General features: G+C 49.2%; 1 protein-coding gene across 2 annotated transcripts; it reads left to right on the top strand.

The window, feature by feature from the left end:
• The first annotated feature begins 3,281 nt into the window (after nt 1-3,281).
• On the top strand, nt 3,282-17,978 carry KLF11 (Kruppel like factor 11). Of its 2 annotated transcripts, none has more exons than XM_038132372.1 (4): nt 3,282-3,386; nt 5,751-6,005; nt 12,081-13,074; nt 15,046-17,978. In XM_038132372.1, exons 1-4 carry the CDS (start codon nt 3,345-3,347, stop codon nt 15,348-15,350), a joined length of 1,596 nt encoding a protein of 531 aa, XP_037988300.1. In that variant the 5' UTR covers nt 3,282-3,344; the 3' UTR covers nt 15,351-17,978. The 2 variants fall into 2 exon arrangements, with proteins under 2 accessions (XP_037988300.1, XP_037988301.1); XM_038132373.1 differs by lacking the exon at nt 3,282-3,386 and adding an exon at nt 3,945-4,534.
• The last annotated feature ends 5,131 nt before the right edge of the window (nt 17,979-23,109 follow it).

Genomic DNA, 23,109 nt, shown 5'->3' with positions numbered 1-23,109 from the left:
GTCTGAGCCCATAATATGCTCCATTCAGTCTATTTTGAATGGTATATGGCATAATTAGCTTCAAAAAGGGAATGGGGGAGAGCTGCCTGCACGACCTTTTGTTGCTTTCAGTCTCCAGTATTAATTATTTTCCCTGCTACTCACACAGGATGTTTGATTCTTTCTTGTCATCCAAAAGGATAAGACAGCCAGAGCAGAGCCTTCTCAACCCTCCACTGCAGCCACTTACATCTGCTCCTTCCTACCTCACAACAAAGGCATTGTCTATCTCCAACAAAGAGAGCTTTTCTCTGAAGTGTTTGCCAGGGATCTGAGTTAAACAGGCCTTTATAAAAGCACACGCTCCTCGGAGAGCCCGACCCAGGGAACACTGCAGCAGCAGCAGCGCTGGAGGCAGGGGGGCTGGTGCAGGATGGCCCTGCTGGGAGGGAGGCACCTTGCCACAGGCAGGCAGGGCAGGGACACCAGCATCCTGCAGTCACCGACATGGGCAGGCTGCTCTGAGCTCTTTGGAACGGAGTACGGAGGATACCTGGGCTTTGTTCCAGGTTTCTGCCTCCAAGGAGGGAAACTGCAGCCAGCATGGATCATCCCAAGGATCTCGCTGGTGTGCTGCTCAGGAAGCTGTGCTGCTGGGTGAAACCCATGGGGAAATCAGCGGGTGTAGGCACAAGCATAAAGAACCAGGATAGTGTTAACTGCTTTATTGTTCACCTTGAAGCAGCCTCGGGAAGGGAAAGAAAGCAGGGAGGAGTCGTGAGACAGGGAGAAGCTCCAAGGCTGCCAGGGATGGGGGCTCAGGCTCTGCGGGGTTCAGACCCCTGATACTCAACGTGAGGATGAAGGTGCTTCTTCCTCATCCAATGCCGCCTCAGCTGGAAAGGCAAACTAGGTGACTTTGGTAAGAGTTCCACGGATTTATTTAAAAAACTTTAGTTGCCATTTTTAGCTCAGCAAGGAGAACACAATCAAGCACATCTTCCCTGTAGCACGAGTCGGAGTACAGACCTGCAACATCACTTCTTTTGACTGGTCTTGCATCCACGAGCTGTAGCGAGGACTCCTGGGGAACGTGGAACATGTAGGCAGAGCCTGTGGTGTGTGACACGGGAAACACCCTGTTGGGAGTCAGGAGAAATGATTCCACTCTACTTCCCTGTGACTGCTTCTTCCCTGGCGAGGCTGCTGTGCTGCCTTCGGATGCTGTTACTGAATCAAACGTCTCTGCTGCCAATGACTAAGGCTGAGCGAGTGAGTGCTTTGAGCAGGAACTGCATGTGTTACAACAAGCAGCAAGGAGAAAAACACAAGTCACTTCCCAACTACTGCAGAACTGGAAAACATGCAAAATAGAACAGTATTTTCCTAGTTTTACAATTCATTAAAGGTTTTTCTTGAAAAGGATCCATGCAACGGACAGGCACTAACCCCATGCCCCCTCTGTGCCACCTCAACTGTGCTTTTTAGTCACTGATGGCATTTCCACAAACTTTTTTCATTCTCTGTCACACAACTGATTCCCTTCTGCGAACAAAACTCTAAATTTAATGTTAGAAGCCGATTTGCAGTGTGAATTATGAGCATTTTCCTCACCATCACACAGCAGAGGCCAGGGCTGCAGCACAGCAAGTCTCATGCAAATACGGAGAGAGAGCTGCTGCTATCCCATGCACTGCTCAAAGAGCTGGCCAGGGAGATCCCTGGAACTTGTTGTTTGATGGGCTGGGATGGGCTAGTGCTGGGAAAGCTGGAATGTGCAGCAATGGAGAGCAGGGATGAACACAATGCGATGAAGCTTTAGAAGCTGCATGGACAGCAGGGAAGGATGGGGATTCGGAAGAGCTGTAATGGAAACAATAAACCCCCGTGGTAAAATGAAGCTGACAGCAGAAGGTGCCCAGAGATTCAAGATGATTCTCTGTGTGGACACTTGAGGATGTAATGTCTTGAGAAACCAGGGAAGGAATAAACAGAGATAATTGAGCAGGATAAAATGCTTTTTGCTGTCCTCATTCTGTGCCAAGGAGGCATAAGGGAAGGGGCAGGGTGGATTGGGATAGTGCTGGCAAAGCCAGCAGCCATCGGAGGCCTGCAGGACCCACGGCTGTGCTGTCCCTGGGGACACAGGTCTGACCCCCTCCCTGGGGACCCAGGTCTTTCCCGTCCCTTGGCAGGCTGTGAGATGCAGAGCTGCCCCAGGTCTTTCCCATCCCTTGGCAGGCTGTGAGATGCAGAGCTGCCCCAGGTCTTTCCCGTCCCTTGGCAGGCTGTGAGATGCAGAGCTGCCCTAGCTGCGCTCGGTGCCGCCAGCACTTGGTGCTGCTCAGTGCAACCACAAATCCTGCTGGGAGTCACAGGGCCAATACACTTTGGCTGCCACTGGAAAATGAAAACAAGGGCTGGGGACAGGAAAAACTGAAGAACACACATTTTTGAATAGAATATATGTTGTGACTTAAGGCTCTAAAGAGCTACATTCTGGGCTGGTCCAGGGGAGGCCTTCCAACACCAACGGATCCAATGATCCATAACACTGACCCTTCACGGATCTGGGAGGGGGTTTAGGGGCTGTCTGTGATCCCAAATCCTTCATCCGGCAAAGCAGTGCCGTGGCCGGGCAGGCGCCCGACCCCTTCCCTATCGTACGTGGCAGGCAGGACCTCGACGGCAGAACTGGCGGCGGGTGGCGGGAAAGCTGCGGGACCAGGGGCGCTTTTCCCACACGGGAAAGCTGGCGGCGGGTGGCGGGAAGCCGCGGGACAGGGGCGCTTTTCCCACACGGGAAAGCTGGCGGCGGGTGGCGGGAAGCGGCGGGAGCGGCGGCGCTCCCCGCGCACGCGGGCGGCGGCGGTTGGCGGGAGCGCTCGTGCTGCGCCGCACGCACCGCGGGCGGGAGGGGAAGAGCGGCGGCCCCGCCCCCCCGCGCGCGGGCATTCCCGGCCGCCGCCCGCCCCCGACCTTTCCCCCAGTTTCCAGCGCGCGCTCCCCCGCCCCTGCCGGCCCCGCCCCCGCCCCCGCCCCCGCCCCGCCTTCCCGCCGGCCGTGCCCACGCGCCGCCCTTCCCGCCGGCACGCCGCGATCACGCCGCCCGCCGCCGCTGATTGGCCGGGCGCGGGCCGCGGCGGGCGCTGATTGGCCGGGGCCGTCCCCCCCCGCGCTGTTCGGCGCGGGCCGCGCTCGAAGCGCTCCCCCCAGCGCGCGGCCGCGCCGCTCCCGGCGGGCGGGGCCGGGAGGAGGCGGCGCTGCCGGGTGCCGCTCCCGCCGCCGTGTGCGCGCCGCCGCCGCTCCCGCCGCCGCCGCTCTCCGGGCGCACCGCTGACAACGCCGCCCGCCCGAGCCGCGCCATGCACGGCTCCCCCTGCTCGGACATGGGAGATGCGCCCGCGGTGAGCACCGGGCGCGCGGAGGGAGGGAGGGAAGCGGGGGCGGTGGGGATAGCCAGCGCCGGTGCAGCCCGGGCACGTGCTCGGTGGCGGGCAGAGTGCGGGCACCGTCGCCGCCCCGGCGGGGACCGCTACTCACCCGGCGGGGAGCGGCTGGGTCGGGCGGCGGGTACGCGGCGGCTGTGCCCGGGCAGAGCCCTCAGAAGGGGCTGTTGCTCCGGTCACCTGCAGGGAAGGGGGGCGGCCCTCCCTCCGCGACCGTGCGGGGGTGGCGGCAGGGTGGGAGCTGCCCTCCGCCCCCTTCTCCTCCTCCTTCTTCCTTTCGCGCCATCCTTTTTTCGGGGGCACCGCCCGGCCTTGGGCAGCCGCCGCGGGGCGGGGAGCGGGTGGGGGCCCCTGCGGGCGGCGGGAGGCGCTGCCCCCGTAGCACTGCCCGCCCGCTCCCCCTGCAGCCCGCAGCTCCCCGCCTGCCGCCCCCATCCCGCCCGGGAGCGACCCGCGCTGCCCGCATCCCCCTGCCCGCCCACCGTGCTCCCTGCCCGTGCCCCGTCCTTCCCGCCCGCGACCCGCCCTGCCCGTCCCATCCTGCCCACGCCTCCCTGCCCGTCCCCATCCTGCCCGCAGCCCGCGCCTCCCTGCCCGTGCCCATCCTGCCGGCGCCCCGCGCACGTAGTTCCCGGCGGGGTGATGTGAGGACAGGCGCGGCTGGCTATTTCCCTGGCAGCAGCCGGGGAGCCCGCGCTGCAGCGCTCGTCTGCAGAATGGGCTTTTTTTGTGAGGGTTTTTTTTTTTTTTTCGGGGTGTTTTTTGAGGAAGCGAGGCACTTTTTTTTTTTAATGTTTCTTTAGGGAAAGCTGCTCTCCTGAAAGGTAGGGTTGGAAAATACAAGCCTGTGGGCTTGGCTGCTTGCAGGCGCACTTGGAGGAACAGTGGCAGACTGTGCTCGGTGCAGAGCCTCGCCTGGCGTGGCCCCCGTGTGACAGGCGATGGAGGTCCAGGCTTGCAGGCACGCATCGTGTTTTCCTCTCACTGTTTTTCAGTGGAAATTCTTAGAAGTCTCTCTCCAACGTGTTCATTGCTTTTACCCCTTCCAGCCCCTGAATCGTGACATCTCCATGCCTGGTACCTCATGGTTTAGGTGAAAGTCCTCTGTGAGTGCAGTACCAATATTTTCATTCCATTATGCTTAGCATGTTTGCCTGCACATCCCTGGAGCGTAAACCGAGCTTTACATCTTTGTGACACTGTTGAATAAGGATCGTCCCACATTACTTAACTCAGTAACAAAACCCACTGACTTAGTGTACATGCTGTCACCCAATGAATAGAATTCCTTCTGGGGCTCGAGGCCATGCTAATGGTGTGGTGTTGCCTTTAGAGTTAAAACCTTTTTCCTGCAGTACATAAACACTGTGTAACAGCAGTAGGCTCAGGAGGCTTGGTCCGCTCTTCTGAATCTCAGCCTTCAGGTTCGTTGGTGTGTCTAAAGCCTGGAGGAGCCTGGATGCCTAGCTGGGACTGAGCTGGCATGTCAGTAATAACCCATCAGGCTAGCGTAGCTTTTGGAGCCACTGCCAAGCACTGCAAGAGCTTTGTGAAGTTTGGATATCCTTGTGCAGAGAAGTCAAGTGTTTTGCATGCGTACACGTGCACACACAAATACTGTGATGCTTGCAATTGGAAACAAATCAGTGTGATTACTCAGAGTGTCTTTTAGATACATAGCACCTATGTATTATCAGGCCTTTCTGAAGTTCAATACAAACAGTTCCCACTGTACTTGGAAAACTATTTTCCTTCCATCTTTTCCCCATCATGGCTTCCCTATGAAAAATAAGATTAAAAATCATTTGTGATGTGCAGTACTCCGAGTCAATGATCATACCTTAAAGCATCTTACCGGCAGCTGAAATTTATCTTCTAAATGTTTCCAGAATGAGATTAGTGCTGAATAGTCTTTTGGATTCAGGAAACAGCCTTCTCTAAACAAGGTTCAAAGTCGGGATTTTCCTCTTTTATGCTTGCATGCAAGCATGGGATGTGTTTGTTCAGAGCAGTGTCATTCAGGAAAGTTGGCTTGGAAATGAAATGTGAGCCACACAAATATCTGTTCTCTTCCTGGAAAATCACGTCTTTTTTTTTTTTTTTTTTATTATTACTTTTTTTTCTTCTTTTTTCTTTTTTTAAGAGTAGGGAATGTGGAGACGAGCTGCTCGGGGGAGAGTGAGAGATGAGCCAGTTGGTAAAAGTCTTGCCACGGGCATGGGATCTGTTTCATTTGACCTTCACCGTGAGCAGACAGTGTGTGGGTGGTGTCAGTTTTGTATTCTGACTTGTCCTAATAGCCAGTAATCCGATTACACTCAGGTTGACATTGTGGACATCTATGAGTCTATCCGTGAGCGGCAGCGCCATGACAGTGAAAGGTCCACCTGCAGCACCTTGGAGCAGAACGACATTGAAGCTGTTGAAGCCCTTGTTTGCATGAGCTCCTGGGGTCAAAGATCGCAGAAAGGTGACCTATTAAAGATAAGGCCCCTCACGCCCTTCTCGGATTCTGGGGATTTCACAATGCACGCCGAGGCTGCGGCTGAATTACCAAAGGACTATCTATCGACACTGGTAAGAAAAGCATGAACACAAAACAAACGTGCCCAACACGTGGATGTCCCATCCCTGCAATGCTTTAACTTGGCTGGAAAAGACAGGCTTGCTCAGGTGTCCCTTTGTCACAGCCTGTGCTGTGCACAGAGTTGTGAGCTGGGCATGTTGAGTTTATGTTTTTTTGCTGTCTCTGGTTTAGCAAATGTAGAGGCTTTTGTTAAATGTAGGTGTGAAAGCCCTTGCTGACAGGTTATTGGATTTGACAGGGATGTCGAGATGGCTGCTGTAGGTTTCTTGGAGCACTTTGAATAAGAATGGCAGAGTGAGCCTTGGTGATTTGGCATCAACGTATCTGCACGCACGTATAAAAAGAGGCCTCTGACGATGTTATGCTTCATTGGCCATTGTAAGAGAAAGTACACGTTGCCATTATGAAATAGGCAATTTAATTAGTTTCTGTACCATATGTTTGTACATGTAGTCTGTTATTTCTCCAGACATTGGTCTCCTCCAGCTGACTAATGTTGGTTGAATCCAAATTTTTTTTTCTTTTGTTTCAATTTATGTTGCAACAAAAGTAGGTATTAAAAAAAGGGCTTGGTGCCATTGGGGTTTTAGATGGTTAAGGCCCATTTTAACCAGTAGGCTTCTAGCATGCAGTTGCCAGGTAAAAGGGGAATAGTAGAGGAAAGAGGCTGAGCTAAGAGCAGCCTGACAAGCAGCTGCCATAATATCTCCTGCTGCTCAGTGCTGACAGTCTCTTGAGCAGCACAGGAGATACCTTTCAGTGGGAAAGGAGGAAGAAGAGGTGATGCAGGAAGACAGCATAGAGAGAAATGGATGAATAAGAAGGGACAGAGCAGTTTCATTTGTCTTTATCTAAAAAGTAGCCATGAAACAATGAGGTAATCATTGAGAAAAGATCTAGGGCTTGCTGGGAGCTTGAAATAGAAAAGTAGAGTATTGCTGTCTATTGTTGGTCTGTTTATTCTGCCCATAGCCTCTTACAGCTGTGTCCATTGCTGTGGAGAAAGGAATGAAAGACTTTTTTGTGGTGCAGTGAGTATACTTGGCAGTGTTTGATGCAGGTTTACAGCTACCTCATTGCCTTCCTTTTATTAATACACCTTTGAGCTTAATCAGAATGCCCATGAGATAAGGCAATGTAGTGTCCTGGTGTTGGCTAGGATAGAGTTGATTTTCTTCCTAGTAGCTGGCACAGTGTTGTGTTTGTGATTTAGAATAAGAATAATGCTGTTAACATCCTGATGGTCTAGTTGTTGCTGAGCAGTGCTTACCCCAGGTCAAGGACTTTCCAGATTCCCACCAGTGAGGAGGTGCACAGGAAGCTAGGAAGTAGCATGGCCAGGGCAGGTGATCGAACTGGCCAGGAGGATATTCCATACCATAGAGTGTCATGCCTAGCATAAAAACTGGGATGACTAGTGATGTTGGGAAGGACCTGGGCATCGGTGAGTGGGTGTTGAGCAATTGTACTGTGCACCACTTGTTTCTCTTGGGCTTTATTGCTCTCTCTCCCTTCTTGGTGTCTCCCTGTAACAATAATGACAATTGCTGTTATTATATTTTACTTGCTTCTAATTATTAACTTGTTCTTGTGTCAGCACATGAGTTTTATCTTTCTGATTCTCCTCCACGACAGATCTGACCAGCCTGTGCTGAAACAAATTTGTTATCAGGATTTATCTTATTAGTTTATTAGTTGTTGATCACAGTGTTGAATTATTTGCTATCAGGGTTGCTGTGTTATGTAACAACTTACTTCTTGTGTATTTTCCCCCTAGTGTTATGGTATCATCTCTGGGGGCTGGGCTAAGGTTATCATTTTATTGTGCTTTGTAACACTGGATTATGTGATAGCACAGAACTGCTGCCCTTGAAACCAGTCTGCTTTCCACATTCTCAGCCCCTCTGTATCACCTCTGTGCTTGGGGAACCATCTATTAGAAACTGCTAACAGTGACACCGTTTCCCTTTTACGTCGGTGGTCCAACCTGTGTGGAATACACACACAATCTTGCCCTTCTTCTCCAGGCATGGGAATTTTGGAAATTTTGAATATCCTTGGGATGCTGAAACCATGGTCTGTGAATGACCAGGACCTGGGAATGTGGTTCAGGTCTTGTTTAGGGTTAAGCAACTGTTTGTGGCTGCTCAGACCCTGGCATCATGCAGTGTGACTACTCAGACCCCAGCAAGGGGTGATGCAGCTGAGCCAGAGGATGAGCTTGTGCCATGATCAGTTGTCCTTGTACACAAGAAGAAATGGACACCAAAGTCAGCTCATTTACTAAAGGAGGATGAAGCAAGGCCATCACAAAAACTGGATGGAGGAAGAGACAGAACAAGAGGTAACCACTCAGCCTCTGTCCCTGAGGGATGTGTGGGATATGTGAGGAGGTTTCAGCCGCTGTCCAGGTGTGCACATTATCACCTGGCTGTTCCAGTGGGGCTAGTAGCCTGGAATTAGGAGATAGGGAAGCCAAGCAGTTGGGATGACTTCCTAGGGAAGAGAGCATTGATGAGGTGATTGGAAAAATGTCAAAGTCTTCAGCATGTGGAGGAAATTTGGTCAAGTGTGAAGGAAAGGTATCCCTTCAAGAAAGAGGCAATGTCACCCAGGCAGGTGGGCTACTGTGGGGAGACATATCTAGTACCTGAGGGAATTAGCTGTATGTACCAGAGGGGTTTTTTTCTTACATGAGCACAGTCACCCACACATCCAGATAAAGTCAGTGTGCCCAACCCACATGGCAAAACTTTGGACCATTTGCCGTGGACTGATCCAGTTCCAGAACACTTGCAGTATATTGATAGTACCATTGTGGGCAACACAGCAGCAGAAGTTTTTGAGAAAGGGAAGAAAATAGTCCAAATCTCTCTGAAAGCTGCCATAAAACAAAGTAAGGTCCAGGAGCCTGCATAGTAGATCCAGTTTTTAAGAATAAAATAGCAAGGTGGATGTCATCAGATCCTAATGGATTTGATTAGCAAAATAACAGCTAGGTTTCTACCAACTAGTAAGAAAAACACAAGCTTTCTTAGGCATTGTGGGTTTTTGGAGAATGCACATTCCAAATTACAATCTGATTGTCAGCCTTCTCTGTCAAGTGACCCAGAAGAAGAATGATTTCAAATGGGGCCCTGAACAACAACAAGCCTTTGAACAAATTAAACAGGAGATAATTCATGCAGAAAATTAACTCTGCCCCAGCCCTTGGGCCAGTCCAGGCAGGACAAGATACAAAAAATGTTCTCTATGCTGCACAGCCAAAGGAAATGGCCCTACCTGGAACCTCTGGTAGAAGGCACAGGGGAGAATTGGGTCAGCCTCTAGGGCGTTGGAGTCAAGGGTACAAAGGATCTGAAGCCCACTGTATTCCAGCTGTGAAAGAGATATTGGCAGCTTACAAAGAGGTTCCAGCTGCTTTGGAAGTGATTGGTACTGAAGCGCAGCACTCCCTGGCATCCTGATTCCTGGTGCTGGGCTGGATGTGCAAAGGATGGGTTTCCTACACATCATGTAGCTGATGCTATGTGGAATAAGTGGCTCTTGGTGGTCACACTGGCTGCTCAAATAGGAAGCCTCAGTCATCGTGATTACTTTCAAGACTCCTGGATGCCACCTGAGGAGATGACATGTGCTGAAGAGACTCTATTGTATAATAAGTTACCCAAAAATGAGAAACAGTTTGCTGTGTTTGATTCCTGCTGTGTTGTAGGAAGCATTGAAGATGGAAGTGGCTGTATGGTGTATCCTACAAAAAATTACAGAAACTGCTGAAGGAGAAGGTGAATTGAGTTACTTTGCAGAGGTGAACATTGGCTTTAGACACTGCTGAACAAGAACAGCCAGTGCTTTATCTCTGTACTGATTCACGGGTGGTGGCAAATGCCCTGTGATGGTGGTTGCAGTGATGGAAGCAGAGCAGAGGTAAACCCATCTGGGCTGCTCCCTTGTGGCAAGATACTGCTGCCTGGGTGGAGACCCTGGTTGCAAAGGTACGTCACGTGGATGCTCATGTACCCAAGACTTGGGCCACCAAGGAACATCAAAACAACCAACAGGTGGATCAGGCTTCTAAGACTGAAGTGGCCCAGGTGGATTTGGATTGGCAAGATTCACTAGAGTGAATTATTTATTGCTTGGTGAGCCCATGACATCTGAGGCCATCAAGGAAGAAATGCAACATGTAGATCGTGTGATGATCAAGGGGTGGACTTGACCATGGACACTCTTGTAGGGCTATCCATAATTGTAAACATACACTTCAGTTAATCAAGACGAGCAGTTAAAGCCTCTTTAGTGTGGAGGACAATGGCTGAAATACAAATATGGGAACACCTGGCAGATGGACTCTATCAGACTCCCACAAACCCACCAAGGCAAGCACCAATTTCTTACCATGGTGGAAGCAACCACCAGATAACTGGGAACCTATTCCGTGCCCCATGCCACTGTCTGGAACACTGTCCTGGGCCTTGGAGAGCAAGTCTTACGGCAACATGGCATCCCAGAAAGAATTGAGCCAGACAGGGGAACTCATTTTCAACACAACCTCACAGACACCTGGGTTGCAGACCATGGCATTGTGTGGGTTTATCACATACCCTATCATGTGCCAGTCTCCAGGAAAATTGAATGATAGAACAGACTGACTGAGAGCAATGGGTGGTGGGACCTTCAAACAACGGGATACACATTTAGCAAAGGCTACATGGGCAGTCAGCACTAGAGGATCTGCCAGCTGGGCCAGCCGTGCTCAAGCAAAACTTCTACATAGTGTAGAAGGGATAAAATCCCTGTAGTGCACACAAAAAAGCTGCTGGAGAAAACAATTGGAGTTATTCCTGCATCAGGAAATGACAGCCCCATCCATGGGATTGCTTTTGCTCAAGGACCTGGGTGCAGTTGGTGGGTAATGTGGGAGGATAGGGAAGTCCAAAGTTTTGTTCCAGGGGATCTGGTTCTGTGTGAGATTTGGATGGTATGATGTTGATTGCCATGTAACACTCATGTCACCACTGCTGAGCTGGCTACATGCAACATCAGGGGTATTACAGTAGGAATCACCCAGATTAATGAAGGACAAACTTTGATGAATCTGGACAAACACAGCAGTGATGGAATGAGAATTAACTTCAGTAGGCAGCAATCCAACGTAACACACCATCTTTCCTGCCCTGAAGAGTTGCTGTAAATTGGAGCCCAAAGTGATGCATGAATGAGCTCAACAGATGTTTTAGAGGAATGGCCCACAGACTAAGAGAAGGATGCCTGTTTCAAAAGACAAGAAAAATAATGGTGATTAATTGGGATGTACTGAAAAGTGTGGTCATGATGTAAATGGCATAGAATAAGGGGTGGATATTGTCCTGTTTTCAGCTGGGATAGAGTTAATTTTCATCCTCATAGCTGGCACAGTACTGTGCTTGGGATTTAAGGTGAGAATAACGTTGATATCACACTGATGTTTTAGAGTAAGCACTGCTCAGCAGCAGTTAAACCAAGGACTTCTCATTGTCTCCTGCTCTGCCAGTGAGGATAAGCCTTGTGAGAGAGCATGGCTAGGACACTACTGACCAAACTGGCCAAAGGGATAGTCCATACCATAGAGCATTGTGTTCAGTGTATAAACTGGGGGGAGTTGGCCAAGAGGAGCCAGTCACTGCTTGGGATCAGGCCACGTGGGTGGTGAGCAGTTGTACTGTGCATCATTTGTTTCTCTTGAGCTTTATTTCTCTCTCTCTCTTTTTATCTGCATTCTTTCTATTTTTTTATTATTGTATTTTCCTGTATTTGCATTATTAACTTGTTCTCATCTCAACCCATAGGTTTTACCTTTTTCTGATTCTCCTTCCCATCCATCTGGGGGTGGAGGATGAGTGAGCTTCACGGGAGTTGGTTGCCATCTGGGATTAAACCACAGCAGCATACTTTATTCAGTTTGTCCTAAGAGACACATTCTGATACGCTGGGAGAGGGCATGTAATTTTATTTTTCAGAGTAAAAATAGGGGAAAACTGTGCTATGGAATTACACTGATCCACTGGTGTGGGTTTTTTTTGCAGTGCATGACCCCTCCACACAGCCCTGACTTCGTTGAGATGTCAGCAGCTACGCTCCTGTCCTCACAAGTGACTTACTCCAAACCAAGGACTGTCATGGCAAATACAGCTGCCTGCTCAGTCACGTCAGCGACCGGTGCCTCTCCCATAACCAAGCCATCTGTTCCCAGCGTGGGGCGACCGAGCAGCCAGAAGCCAGTGATCTCTGAATTCTCTGCTCCTCAGCCCTGCAGGGCCATGGCCACAAGTGTCATACGTCACACAGGTGATAGTTCTGCTTACCATCACATTCCTGCTGTGCAAGAGAAAACAAAGGTAACTTCGGGCTACAGCACTTCCAGAGACTGGTGTGGAGCGGATGACCGAAAACATTCCAGACTGCCACAGGACACGTGGGCTGCAGATGATTTAATCAACAAAACCTCTCCGGTACATCAGCCTTATGCACATGACTCCAGTGATATTGTGACCAATAAAGGGCAGCTACCAGTCCGGCCTGTTTCACCACAAACCCGCTTACCAAAGAATTGCGAAAATGACTTGCAAAAAAGAGCTACCCCAGTGACACCTGCCCCCGTCTCGAGTCCCCAGGTTCTCTGTCAAATGATCCCTTTAAATGGACAAAGCAGCATGATTAATGCCTATGTCAAGCCTTCAACTCCAGCCCTCTCGACTCCCATGAAACCTATTTTACCGCAGACAGCCCCGCTCTCCCAGCCTGTGCTCATGGGACCTTCTGTGCCTCAGGGGACTGTCATGTTGGTTCTTCCGCAGCCCGCTGTCACGCAGACGCCGCCGTGCCCGCCGGCCGTGGTGACTGTTGGCAGCACCAAGTTACTGCCCCTCGCCCCTGCTCCTGTGTTCATCGCTTCTGGTCAGACCTGTGCCCCCCAGATGGACTTCTCCAGACGGAGGAATTACGTGTGTGACTTCCCCGGATGCAAGAAAACCTATTTCAAAAGTTCCCACCTCAAAGCCCACCTTCGCACCCACACTGGTACGAGAGGGCTCTGGCTCCTGTTGGGGCGCTGAAATGCACGCTTTTTGCACCATGGAGAGGGGTGGGAAAGGGAAGGAGCAGGTGATGGGGATGCTTTTGCTCATCTCAGGGATGGAAGGAATGTTCATTCTCCATGGACAAGCAAAACAAGACATACTTTGTTCTGAGACCTCAGCTGACCCTGTAGCGTTAGTTGAATTTCACAGGCTTTAGTTGGAGGGAAGCTTTGCTGTCTGTGTGCATGTGTTTAGATCTAAGTGGAATCCTGCCATCTGGACTAGATTGAAATGAATTGTGCAAGTCCCTTGTTTTGGAGCATGGGGAGGTCTGGTGTAAGCAAAACACAGGACAGGTAGTTGGTCTTAATTGTTACGTGAGTAAAAGAAAAAAGAAACTCAGAAACTGCCTTTTTTTTGTTTCCTTGAGGGTTTTTGTGCCCCCAGAGTTTTGTGTAGGATAAATGGGAATGCATTGAGATTTTGGGCTGCTGTGTTAGGAAGCAGAGCTCCTTCAGGAATGTAACAGTTTATTCGGTTGCAGAAGGGGAATTTTAGAGGTAAATGAAAATTAATTGTAATTAATATGAAGTGATTTGCTCCATAAATTGAGTCAGTGGGAAAACAGTCTATATGTGTTTTACTTACCCTTTTTCCGCTTCCAGGATCTTGTTAAATTAAAACTAACTTTGAGTTCTCAGGGATTATTTTTGATGTTGAAGGATAGGCATAGGGAGATTGGTATAGAATAGTTCTGTCTATTTTTAGTTTTCCTTGACTTTTTCCCCTACCTGCTGTTATCCCATAGTCACTGGTTTATTGGATGTCAGCTTGCATGGCGGGATTTGCATTAGTTTGGCAGCTTAACTTTACAGTTCCTCTGGGGAAAGAGCTTAACCTCTATGTGAAGCTGATAATTCTTGTAAACCGTAGTTCAGAGGTAGAATGATGCTTCTGCTCCTGGCTTGAGAGGCTGCTGAATTAAAACAGTGCTCCAGGATAAACAGACTATCAGCAAGTGCCTCGCTTTGTGCACGTGGCTGCTGATCCATAGGGAGCCTGTGTGTGTCCCTGTATGGTGGTTAAGACATCAATGGCAGGTGGAACACACTGACCCCTCACTAGCCAGTTCCCATTTCAGGATGAGGAGGAAGAGTAAGTAGTTCAGCTTTCTTTTTCTGTCTTGTCTCTGCACACTGACTAGCTAGATCCTAGCACATGCAGAAGACACAGACTTTACTCTCAATACCTGAAGTGAGAACACTCCTGTGGGGCTTCCTTTCTGTGGGCCCCTTGTCTTCTGCTCCAAAGTGTCTCTGTAATCTTGGGCCACGTGGTTGATGTTTATCTGGAGCCCGGAGGGAGTTGCAGGCAGTGGTTGCAGCTGTGGTTGCTCAGGACAGGTGGGATGTTCAGCAGTGGCCCAGGATGAGCAGCAGCTAATGTGGGCAGCCTCGCTGACTGCTGCCATTCCTGGTCTCTGGGGGGCTGCCAGGTCAGGCTTTGCTCAGCAGTGCTCACTGGTGTGTGTTTGTGCAGGACTGGATCACTGGAGCAGCAGGACCCTGAGGCTCCATTCCAGGCTTCCTGTTTGCCCGCAGTATTTGTGGATGACATGCTGCAGCCAGAGAGATACCGATACATGGGGATGGGTTCAGGAGCTTGCTTCTTGTTCTGTCAGCAGATAAGGCAGCTTTATGAAGGCTCTATTTCTTTAAACTGGGATTTTGGACAACTGAAAAAACAGACTTGATTAAAGGATACTTAAAGAGAGAGATACAAGGAAATAAGTAGAAATGATAGTTACTATTTTTCTCCGGAACAGAACTTTAGCTTAACCTTAGGATGACTGCACAGATGAGTAGTTCTGTGGAGTTCACTGGTTTCTGCAAGGCAGATTTTAAGTTACTCCTTTGATAAGACTGCAACACAGCTTCTCAAAAGTAACAAACGCTTCCTTTATGTCCTGCAGGAGAAAAACCTTTCAGCTGCAACTGGGACGGCTGTGACAAGAAGTTTGCCCGCTCGGATGAACTGTCGCGGCACCGCAGGACGCACACGGGCGAGAAGAAGTTCTCGTGCCCGGTGTGCGAGCGCCGCTTCATGCGCAGCGATCACCTGACGAAGCACACCCGCCGCCACATGACCACCAAGAAGACCCCCAGCTGGCAGACAGAGGTTGGCAAACTCAGCAGAATCGCCACGGCAGAGAAACCCAAGAGCGGCAGCGCTCTGAGTATGCTCATCCCCGTGCCATCACCCGTCTGCCAGGGCTAGAGTGAAGAAGCTCCTTCTGCAGACTTTCTGAAGATCAGGAAGAGCTCCGATGGCAACAGCAGAATGGGCAATGGCTTTTGTTTTCCCCGTGTTTGTGTGTACTTTACTTTCCTGCGGTTTAGGTCCTCTGTTGATAGTGCTATGTGAGAAATCTATTGTATTTCCTCATTCCTTCCCTGTTGGTTTTTTTCAGTACTTGGGCAATTGCAATCACCAGCACTTCAGGAAAGTAGAACTCCTTGGAAATTATTTTGGCAATAGGTTAAAAAAAATTGTAATGCTTGCTGTTAATATTTTGATGGACAGTAAAACAGGGTGGTTTTTAATTTTTATAGTACTATTTTCTATACCAAATATATTTTGTATTTGTTCATTTTGGTCTTGTTATGCAGGCAAATTACTTACCTTAGTAGGGCTGTGCTGGATGAGACCCAGAGTTTTGGAAACTCCTTTTCAGTAAACCTAAACTATTGCATTCAGAGTGTTTTATAAACAACATTTGATAACATACTGGTTGGTTTTCACACTTGCAAATCCTGATCCTGCCATGGGCTAGTGCTCTTACACCCTCCTTATGCAGGTAGATTGAAGATCAAAGTGAGTCAGTAATTTTGAAAACAAACCAAACCAGAATGACCTTATTTGAGAAATACTAGTGCTGAAATCCTCAACATTTTAGGAAATCATACCCTTTGCAAGTCGAAGCCGATGTGGCTGTTGGTAGAACCATTCTTGAGTCCACATTCCACTGAAGCAAAGTTTGGAGGAGCTAGACTGCTCTGATGGAGGTAGAAGCACAAACACTGTTTGGAAATTTTGACACTAAAAATTATGCTTTATTTTTGGTCCTACTAAACCAACATATCAAAATAAACTGAGAAATGTGAAAATGGCAAGATAGCCCATGAAAAAATTAGTGGGTCTCTCTTTATACTTTTTTGAGTAGAGGAGAAATAAAAAATTAAAGGGTTTTTTTGTATTGTGGATGCTTGTGCACCTTATAGTTCAAGGCTTTCTTTTACCTGTATCAATGCACCAGAGGAAATACTAATTGTGTCTTGAGTTAAGAAATAGCCACTATGTCAACTTTATGATGCTCTTCATGTGGCCTTATACTTCTCCACAGTACTTTGTATAAAATCACCCTTTTCTATTAAACAATACACTCTCCCTGTTGAATGGATTTTCTTTTACACTAAGTGTAATGATAGTTAAGAAATGGAACCAATGGCTGCAGGAGTGCTGTGTTGTAATAGCACGGTGTGAGTAACAAAATGCCCGTGGCACAATCGGACCGCTCTGTTCCCGAGGTGCAGAAGGAGTGTGTGTGTACTGGAGCAGAGCTGACAGTACAGCAAAGCCCCAGGTGTTTTGCTGGGAGACAGCTTCCCCCCAGAATGAAATATTTCTGGAGTGCTTATTCCTTCTGGACTCTTCTCCCTTCGGCCACTCCTGCACTGAAGCTTAGTTGTGCACCGAGGAGGATTGTTCTTCCTATATGCATCAACTGTGGATAACTAGGAATGCACTCTCTCTTTTACTGCTTTGTTCTGAAATCCTGGTCTTGCTTCCCAGTATGGGCAAAGCGTGGATCTCATCTATGGAAGTGCTGACTTGCCATCCTCAACTGGCACTCCCCTGAAACTGGCAGAGACCTGTTTCAGTTAAAGCAGATTATGTCATTATTTTTTACACTAAAATCTGTAGTTATAATTAACAGTAGTAAGTTTTCAAACTGCACTAATTTGGAGTATTGTGCTAAGTGTACTGAAGTTGTTGTGCCTGACCTTGTAAAGGCCCACACCCCGTTCCCTGGCACGTGCTGTAATCCCCCTGACCCCGGCGCACGTGCCAGCGAGCGTGTGTGTGCACCTTGCTTTGGACTCTCCAAAGGGCTCAGCTGGAACCTCTTTGCCTGGTGAAGTGGATCCTTGTGGTGTTGCTGTTCTCTGTTGCTACCTAGTTTTCCAAGTTCGTGTGGTGGACAAAGATATTGCTGCTCTTACTTTTTTTTTTTTTTTTTTTCCTCAGAAATCCCTTAGAACAAGAAGTCTGGCTTTTGGATGCTGTTTTTGCATGCTTTTAACCAGGGGAAGCATGTCCTGTCTCAGTTTAGTAGCCAGTTTAGCACTTCATTTTTTTTTACAGACTGACTATTTATGGTGCTCACCTGAGAAAACAATTTGGAAACTCTTGTCATAATTATATAAATTGTCATGTTTTTTTGCATTACGGGGAGGGGGGGGAAACGGTGGACTTGGAGAATACAGACTTTTAAAAGTGTGTCATGTATGTGTGTCACCATGTGGAAAAGCAACTGCTGCCTCCTTGTTTGGGTGTAGCTGGCCTGCCATTGCTGGCAGCCCGCTCTGGGATGTGTGGATCGTTCTCTCGTGGCTGTGCGTGAATAGCTGTGCCGCCGTGTGGCTGTGGCTGCTCTGCCTGTTCCTTCCTGCTGTGTAAGGGTTATTTATGGATTAAGCATGACTGGCATAGCTGCTGTCTTTGCACTTTACTGCCTGAACTCTACTGTTCAGTCTTTTTATTTTGAGCCTATATTTTACGGAAATGGAACTGCATTTTTGTACGTGTTTTTAACTTTTATTAAATAAAATGTATGTAACGTGACTGGTTTTAAGTCATAAAAAAATAATGGATTTTCAGGTTTCATAGGCGTCCATTCCAGAACTATGTAAGTTCTTCAGGATTAGGTTGTGTGCCTAGGCCAGTGGAAGACTTAGGGGCTTGCTAATTCACTTCCCTGTAAAGGCAGGATTTTTTGGATCCTGTTGTAAATTGACCAGTGCTCACTCATTTCTGATTTTACACCACTCATCTCGTGTTTTTGGTAGAAGGTTCACACCCCCAGCAGGCCTTGGGGCTTCTCTCTGCTCTCTGGGAATAAGAGTTCCCAGCTCCACACCACTCCCAGCCCGGCCTCCAGTAGCTGGAAGGGAAGTGCTGGATGCTGCTCTGTAGGTGTCACACGCTGTGCATGGAGTGAGTGCTGGAAATAAGGCAGAGATGACAATTTAACTCAGAAGGTGGCTGGGCTAGCCTCAGTTCTTCCTGCTCGGGTGGGGACGTGGCTGTGGCAGGCTGACTGGTACTTTGCAGTCTCAGCTGGGACAGAGGTGTCCAGTGATGGTGACAGCAGCAGCAACTGCCTACATTCTTATGCTGTTTCCCTCTGACCAGTTCCTGAACTGCAGAAATGTTTATTTCCAGCAGAAGGGGAGAAGGTGTAATGATTCCAGCTTTTTGTCACAGCCTTTCTCTGCAAGGTGGCTCAGTTTGTGCAGCCCTCAGCTGCTCAGCCTCAGGGAGTGACCTGGGAGCAGTGACTCAAGGCTTTGTCCACAGAAGAGCACATTGTTCTTGCAAGTGAGAAGAAGGTGAAATGAGATCTCATGGATGGTTCTGCTTCCCCCTCAGGAAGCACTGGAAGGGAAAGCTTAGTTGCAGGTTTAATGCTGTGGCTGAACAACACAAACTTCAGCCCCTGGGCTCTGCAGTTTGTCACTGCTTTTGTCTCCCAGGGGAAGATGTCTTACCTGTCCCTACTGTTTTTCAAGGAAGATTTTTCTGAGCATCCAATTATATCTCTAAGAATACCTGTTTTGGGGTTTGTTTTTTTTCCCCCTGATTTTTATTTTATTTCCCTGGCTTTGTTTATGAGAAACATGGCAATTGATTTCAGTCTCTGCTCACCTTTCTGCTTTTCCCTAGACCCAAGATGTGGTCTGAGCTGTCCCATGCAGCCAGGAGGTGCACTCAGTCCACATCCTAATGGGGCTGGAGTCTGGAACAGCTTCATCCAGTGAGAGAAAACAGCCTGTATACAAGGAAGCCTTCCCAGCTACCCCTTTGCTGATACAAACATTGTTGGGGGCAACTCTTTCTATCTTGAAGCCATTCTAAATCCATGAAAAGGAATCATTTTCTGAAGGACAATGGATTTGTGCCCAAACATGTCTACTGGTTTAATGCTTCATCTTGCAGTCAGTGGCATTGCTTGTTACACACACCACCCTGTGTGGTTGTACAGCCAAGCCCTGGGCTGAGCAGCAGCTTGAGCTGTCTTGCAAACCAATGAGCACTGATCCTCTTGAAGTCTGGCCACTGGAAGAGTGAATCCACTGTGATGCTGCAGAGGTGGCAGAGGTGGCCCGTGCTGCGGGGTGCTTGCACGCTTGCTGTGCTCCTCCAGCTGAGGCCGCAGCTCTGGCTGATTTTCCCTTTCCAGCTGGGAAAGCTGTACCCAACATCCTTCATCTGTCATCTCATGAGCTGAGTCCTGCCCCAGAGCTGCCTGTGGCTTGAGTTCATCTGCAGGGATAAATCTTCAGACTGGAATGGAAGTTTAACCTGTGAGCCCATCTCTCTGTTTACCTTCCACTCACGTCTGGCAAGGCAGCTTGAGGCAGGCAGGCTCTGGCTGTGAGAAGGCAAATTGCTTCCATGTCTGCAGCAAGAGTAAATCATGACTCAAAACCCAGCAACCTGCAGGCTGAGGAAATGGTGAGCAGTCCAGAGGAAGCTGTAAAGCCTCAACCACATCTCAGTCCAGGCTGTCCTGGGATCCTCTGTCGAATGCAGCCTTCCTCTTCTTCTGCTTCAGACCTCAGGAGTAGAAGGAAATTGGTGACTTATGTGCTGATGTATGCAGAAGGCAACAGACACATCTTAAAACATGCAGAAAGCTTGAGGAAGCTGGAGCATACCCTTTCCTGGAGAGTTTGTCCCAGATGGGAAGAATACCTTAGGTTTAATTGTTTCTCTTGTAGCATCTCTTGAGTTCAGAGTGACTTCTCTGTTGGTTATCACTGCCCAGATAAATCCACTTCACCCTGTGCAAATAATTGCCATGTCCTGTGTCCAGAGTGAGGTGAAGGGGAATCCTGCTGTGGATGTGGTTTGTGCCAGGCAGCTGGAAAATGTGGTGGGCAGTTCCATGAGGTTTCTGTGGCACAGCTGCAGGCCCCTGTGCCTCCTTTGCTGGGGCAGAGGCTCTGTTTCAGCAAGGCTCTCTTGCTCCTTTTGGGCTGATGCAAAATGCAGCATGTAGCATTTGTCTTTATTGGATGACTAACGTAGTGATTTGGTTAAAAATAATAGCATTTTGCTGGTTTATTAATGGAGATTAATAGTGTCAGCTCAAAAGCCATTGTCAGCTACCCTGTCTTATGCTGCGGGTATTGAACAGGAGGGTACTTTCCAAAATGATGAGCAAGAGACTCTCCAGAGCCTGCTTAATCCCAGCAAACTGTTTTAGGGGCAGGAAGTACTGACAAGCTGAATAATTTCTTGTCCTTGTGATTTGATGGTGGCTATAGAGAAACACCATGAAAAGAAAACAAACTTTCCAATAATTCAGCTGGTTGGATATCAGCATTCACTCCCTGAGATGTGGCAGTGATCTCTATAGTGCAATTGTCCTTTTTTGGAAAAACCCATTAATTCAAGAAATTTCTCTTGAAATATGTCGTGGGTACAGCTGATGCTTCCATACTCTTGTTTACCTTCAAATGCTCTAGTGTCCTATTTTCTGTGAGCAAAGGATGGACCAAAAGCAGAGTTACACTGACACCAGGTAATTAAACTGTAGTTGTGGCTTCCTGGGCACCAGCCCCACTGCCACTGTCCCTTTTGGGTGTGGAGCTGGGCGCAGGTTTGACACAGAGGGAGGAGCACAGTCCCCATCAGTTCTTGGGCAGCCTGGGAACCTGGCTGGGTACCACCATCGTGTTCTGCGTGGTGTGAGAAGAGAGATGGCTGTGAGCTGTCTGGGCTGGCTGGCTCTGGGCTCTGAGCTCAGTGCTGAGCACACATCATTTTATGGCACAGAGAAAGCCTGCAAGACCATGCCACAGTTTGAGGTCCCTCCTCATGTCCCCAAAGTTCTTTCTTGCACCTTTTCCCTGGTGCAGTGACCGTCCCAGCTGCATCACTCCTTTCTGGGCCTTCCTTTCTTTCTGCAGCTCCTCCTTTTCTGTTGGTGATGCTGAAAAGGTTATCTGTGAAACCCACTGCACCCTTGTTCCAGTTACAGAAATGTGCTTGTCTCTTGGTTATTTTAGGAGCTCATTTTATAAAGCAGCTCAGTGCTTTGCTGTATTCAGTAGAGATTTTTTTTTTTTTTTGCAGCCTAACAGTATGTTCTGCTTAGGTGCTCTTTTTAATTAGTCGGTTTCTGTAATTGTGAATACTTAGGCTTTCCTGTAGGAGAGTCTGAAATGGGTTACGTAGAGCTGTTACCTGGCCCAGTCACCAAATGCAGCCCCAGAAAGAGCAGCTCTGTAAGGGCAGGCAGGGCACATGCAGAGTGACCCGGGGGAGGCAGAGCCCTGGTCCCTGCCTGCTCCTGTCACAGCACGGTCTGACAGCAGCGTGGCTTTCCTCTGTTTGCTGTGTCATTGGAGGCCATCCAAAAAGGCAGCAATCCACTGGCCCTGTGCTCACGAAGGGGGAGCTGTGACTGAGCTCAGTGAAATATCTCCCCACATGTGCCAGAGACTCTGGGGACCTTGACAGAGGGAAGGTCTTAGTTGAAAGAATGAAATCCAAGTTCAAAGTAAATCTAAACCACTACTGTGATTACAAAAGAATGTAGAGTACTGTGGTCCCCTGTGGTGCTGGGGTCACCGTGTTTTTTCTGCTCTCCACAGGCAGATTCTGTTCCTCCCAGTAGGTCTTTGAGAGCTGCTGAAAACTAACACAAGCTCTGGGAGATCTGGTGAGTGGGCTCTTGATAAACTGCAGAGAAACTGTATTCCTGCCACAGATCAGTGACATTAATAGGTCTAAAAATGACTGTTCCTGTGAAAGAACTGCTATTGTTCAAAACTGGATTTTTTCCAGGAGGGTTAGAGAGCCATTGCTCCAGAGGGCCCACCCACCTTCTCCCAACAATGCAGGGACATCTGCTCTCTACTCCAGCTATTTCTGGGCCACCAAGGTATCACAGAATCATAGAATAGCCTGGGTTGGAAGGGTCCTTAAAGTCTAGTCCCATCCCCCTGCCACGGGCAGGGACACCTTCCACTAGACCAGGTTGCTCAGAGCACTACCCACCCTGGCTTTGAACACTTCCAGGGATGGGGCACTCACAACCTGTTCCAGTGCCTCAACACCCCCACAGTGAACAATTTCTTCCTTATGTTCAACCCAAATCTAGCGTCTTCCAGTTTAAAGCCATCAACACGCCCCAGCTGGTGTGCTGGGAGCTGCTGCCTCCAAGCAAGCACAGCTTTGTGGGAGCTTGGCTCCCTTCCACTGCCCACCCCGGGCTGCCTGGGGGCTCCCCAGCTCCCAGGCAGAGCACAGTGTCCAGCCTTGCTGAAGACAGCTGCAGGGAAGAAACTGGGGTGTGAGTCTGTGTGCCAGGGGTGTGATCTAGTGCACCCCTCAAGGCATCCCACCTGCCATCCTCCAGGGATGCATCCTGCAGGAATCCCACCTGCCATCCTCCAGGGATGCATCCTGCAGGCATCCCACCTGCCATCCTCCAGGGATGCATCCTGCAGGAATCCCACCTGCCATCCTCCAGGGATGCATCCTGCAGGAATCCCACCTGCCATCCTCCAGGGATGCATCCTGCAGGAATCCCACTTGCCATCCTCCAGGGATGCATCCTGCAGGAATCTCACCTGCTGTCTTCCAGGGATATATCCAGCTTAGTCTCTGCTGGTACCAGAGCACGATTTTTCATGTAAGCCAGAGAGCCTTTTTCAGAACATTTGATGCCTTCACTGAGGGC

Source organism: Motacilla alba, chromosome 3, assembly GCF_015832195.1.
Source record: "Motacilla alba alba isolate MOTALB_02 chromosome 3, Motacilla_alba_V1.0_pri, whole genome shotgun sequence".
Taxonomy (NCBI): domain Eukaryota; kingdom Metazoa; phylum Chordata; class Aves; order Passeriformes; family Motacillidae; genus Motacilla; species Motacilla alba.
The sequence above is the reverse complement of the archived record's forward strand: the minus strand, read 5'-3'. Positions and strand labels throughout refer to the sequence as shown.

Coding starts and splice junctions, on each gene's coding strand:
- KLF11 (XM_038132372.1), top strand. CDS start 3,345: ATGCACGGCTCCCCCTGCTCGGACATGGGAGATGCGCCCGCG. Junction 3,387..5,750: donor ACATGGGAGATGCGCCCGCG/GTGAGCACCGGG, acceptor GATTACACTCAG/GTTGACATTGTGGACATCTA. Junction 13,075..15,045: donor CCACCTTCGCACCCACACTG/GTACGAGAGGGC, acceptor TATGTCCTGCAG/GAGAAAAACCTTTCAGCTGC.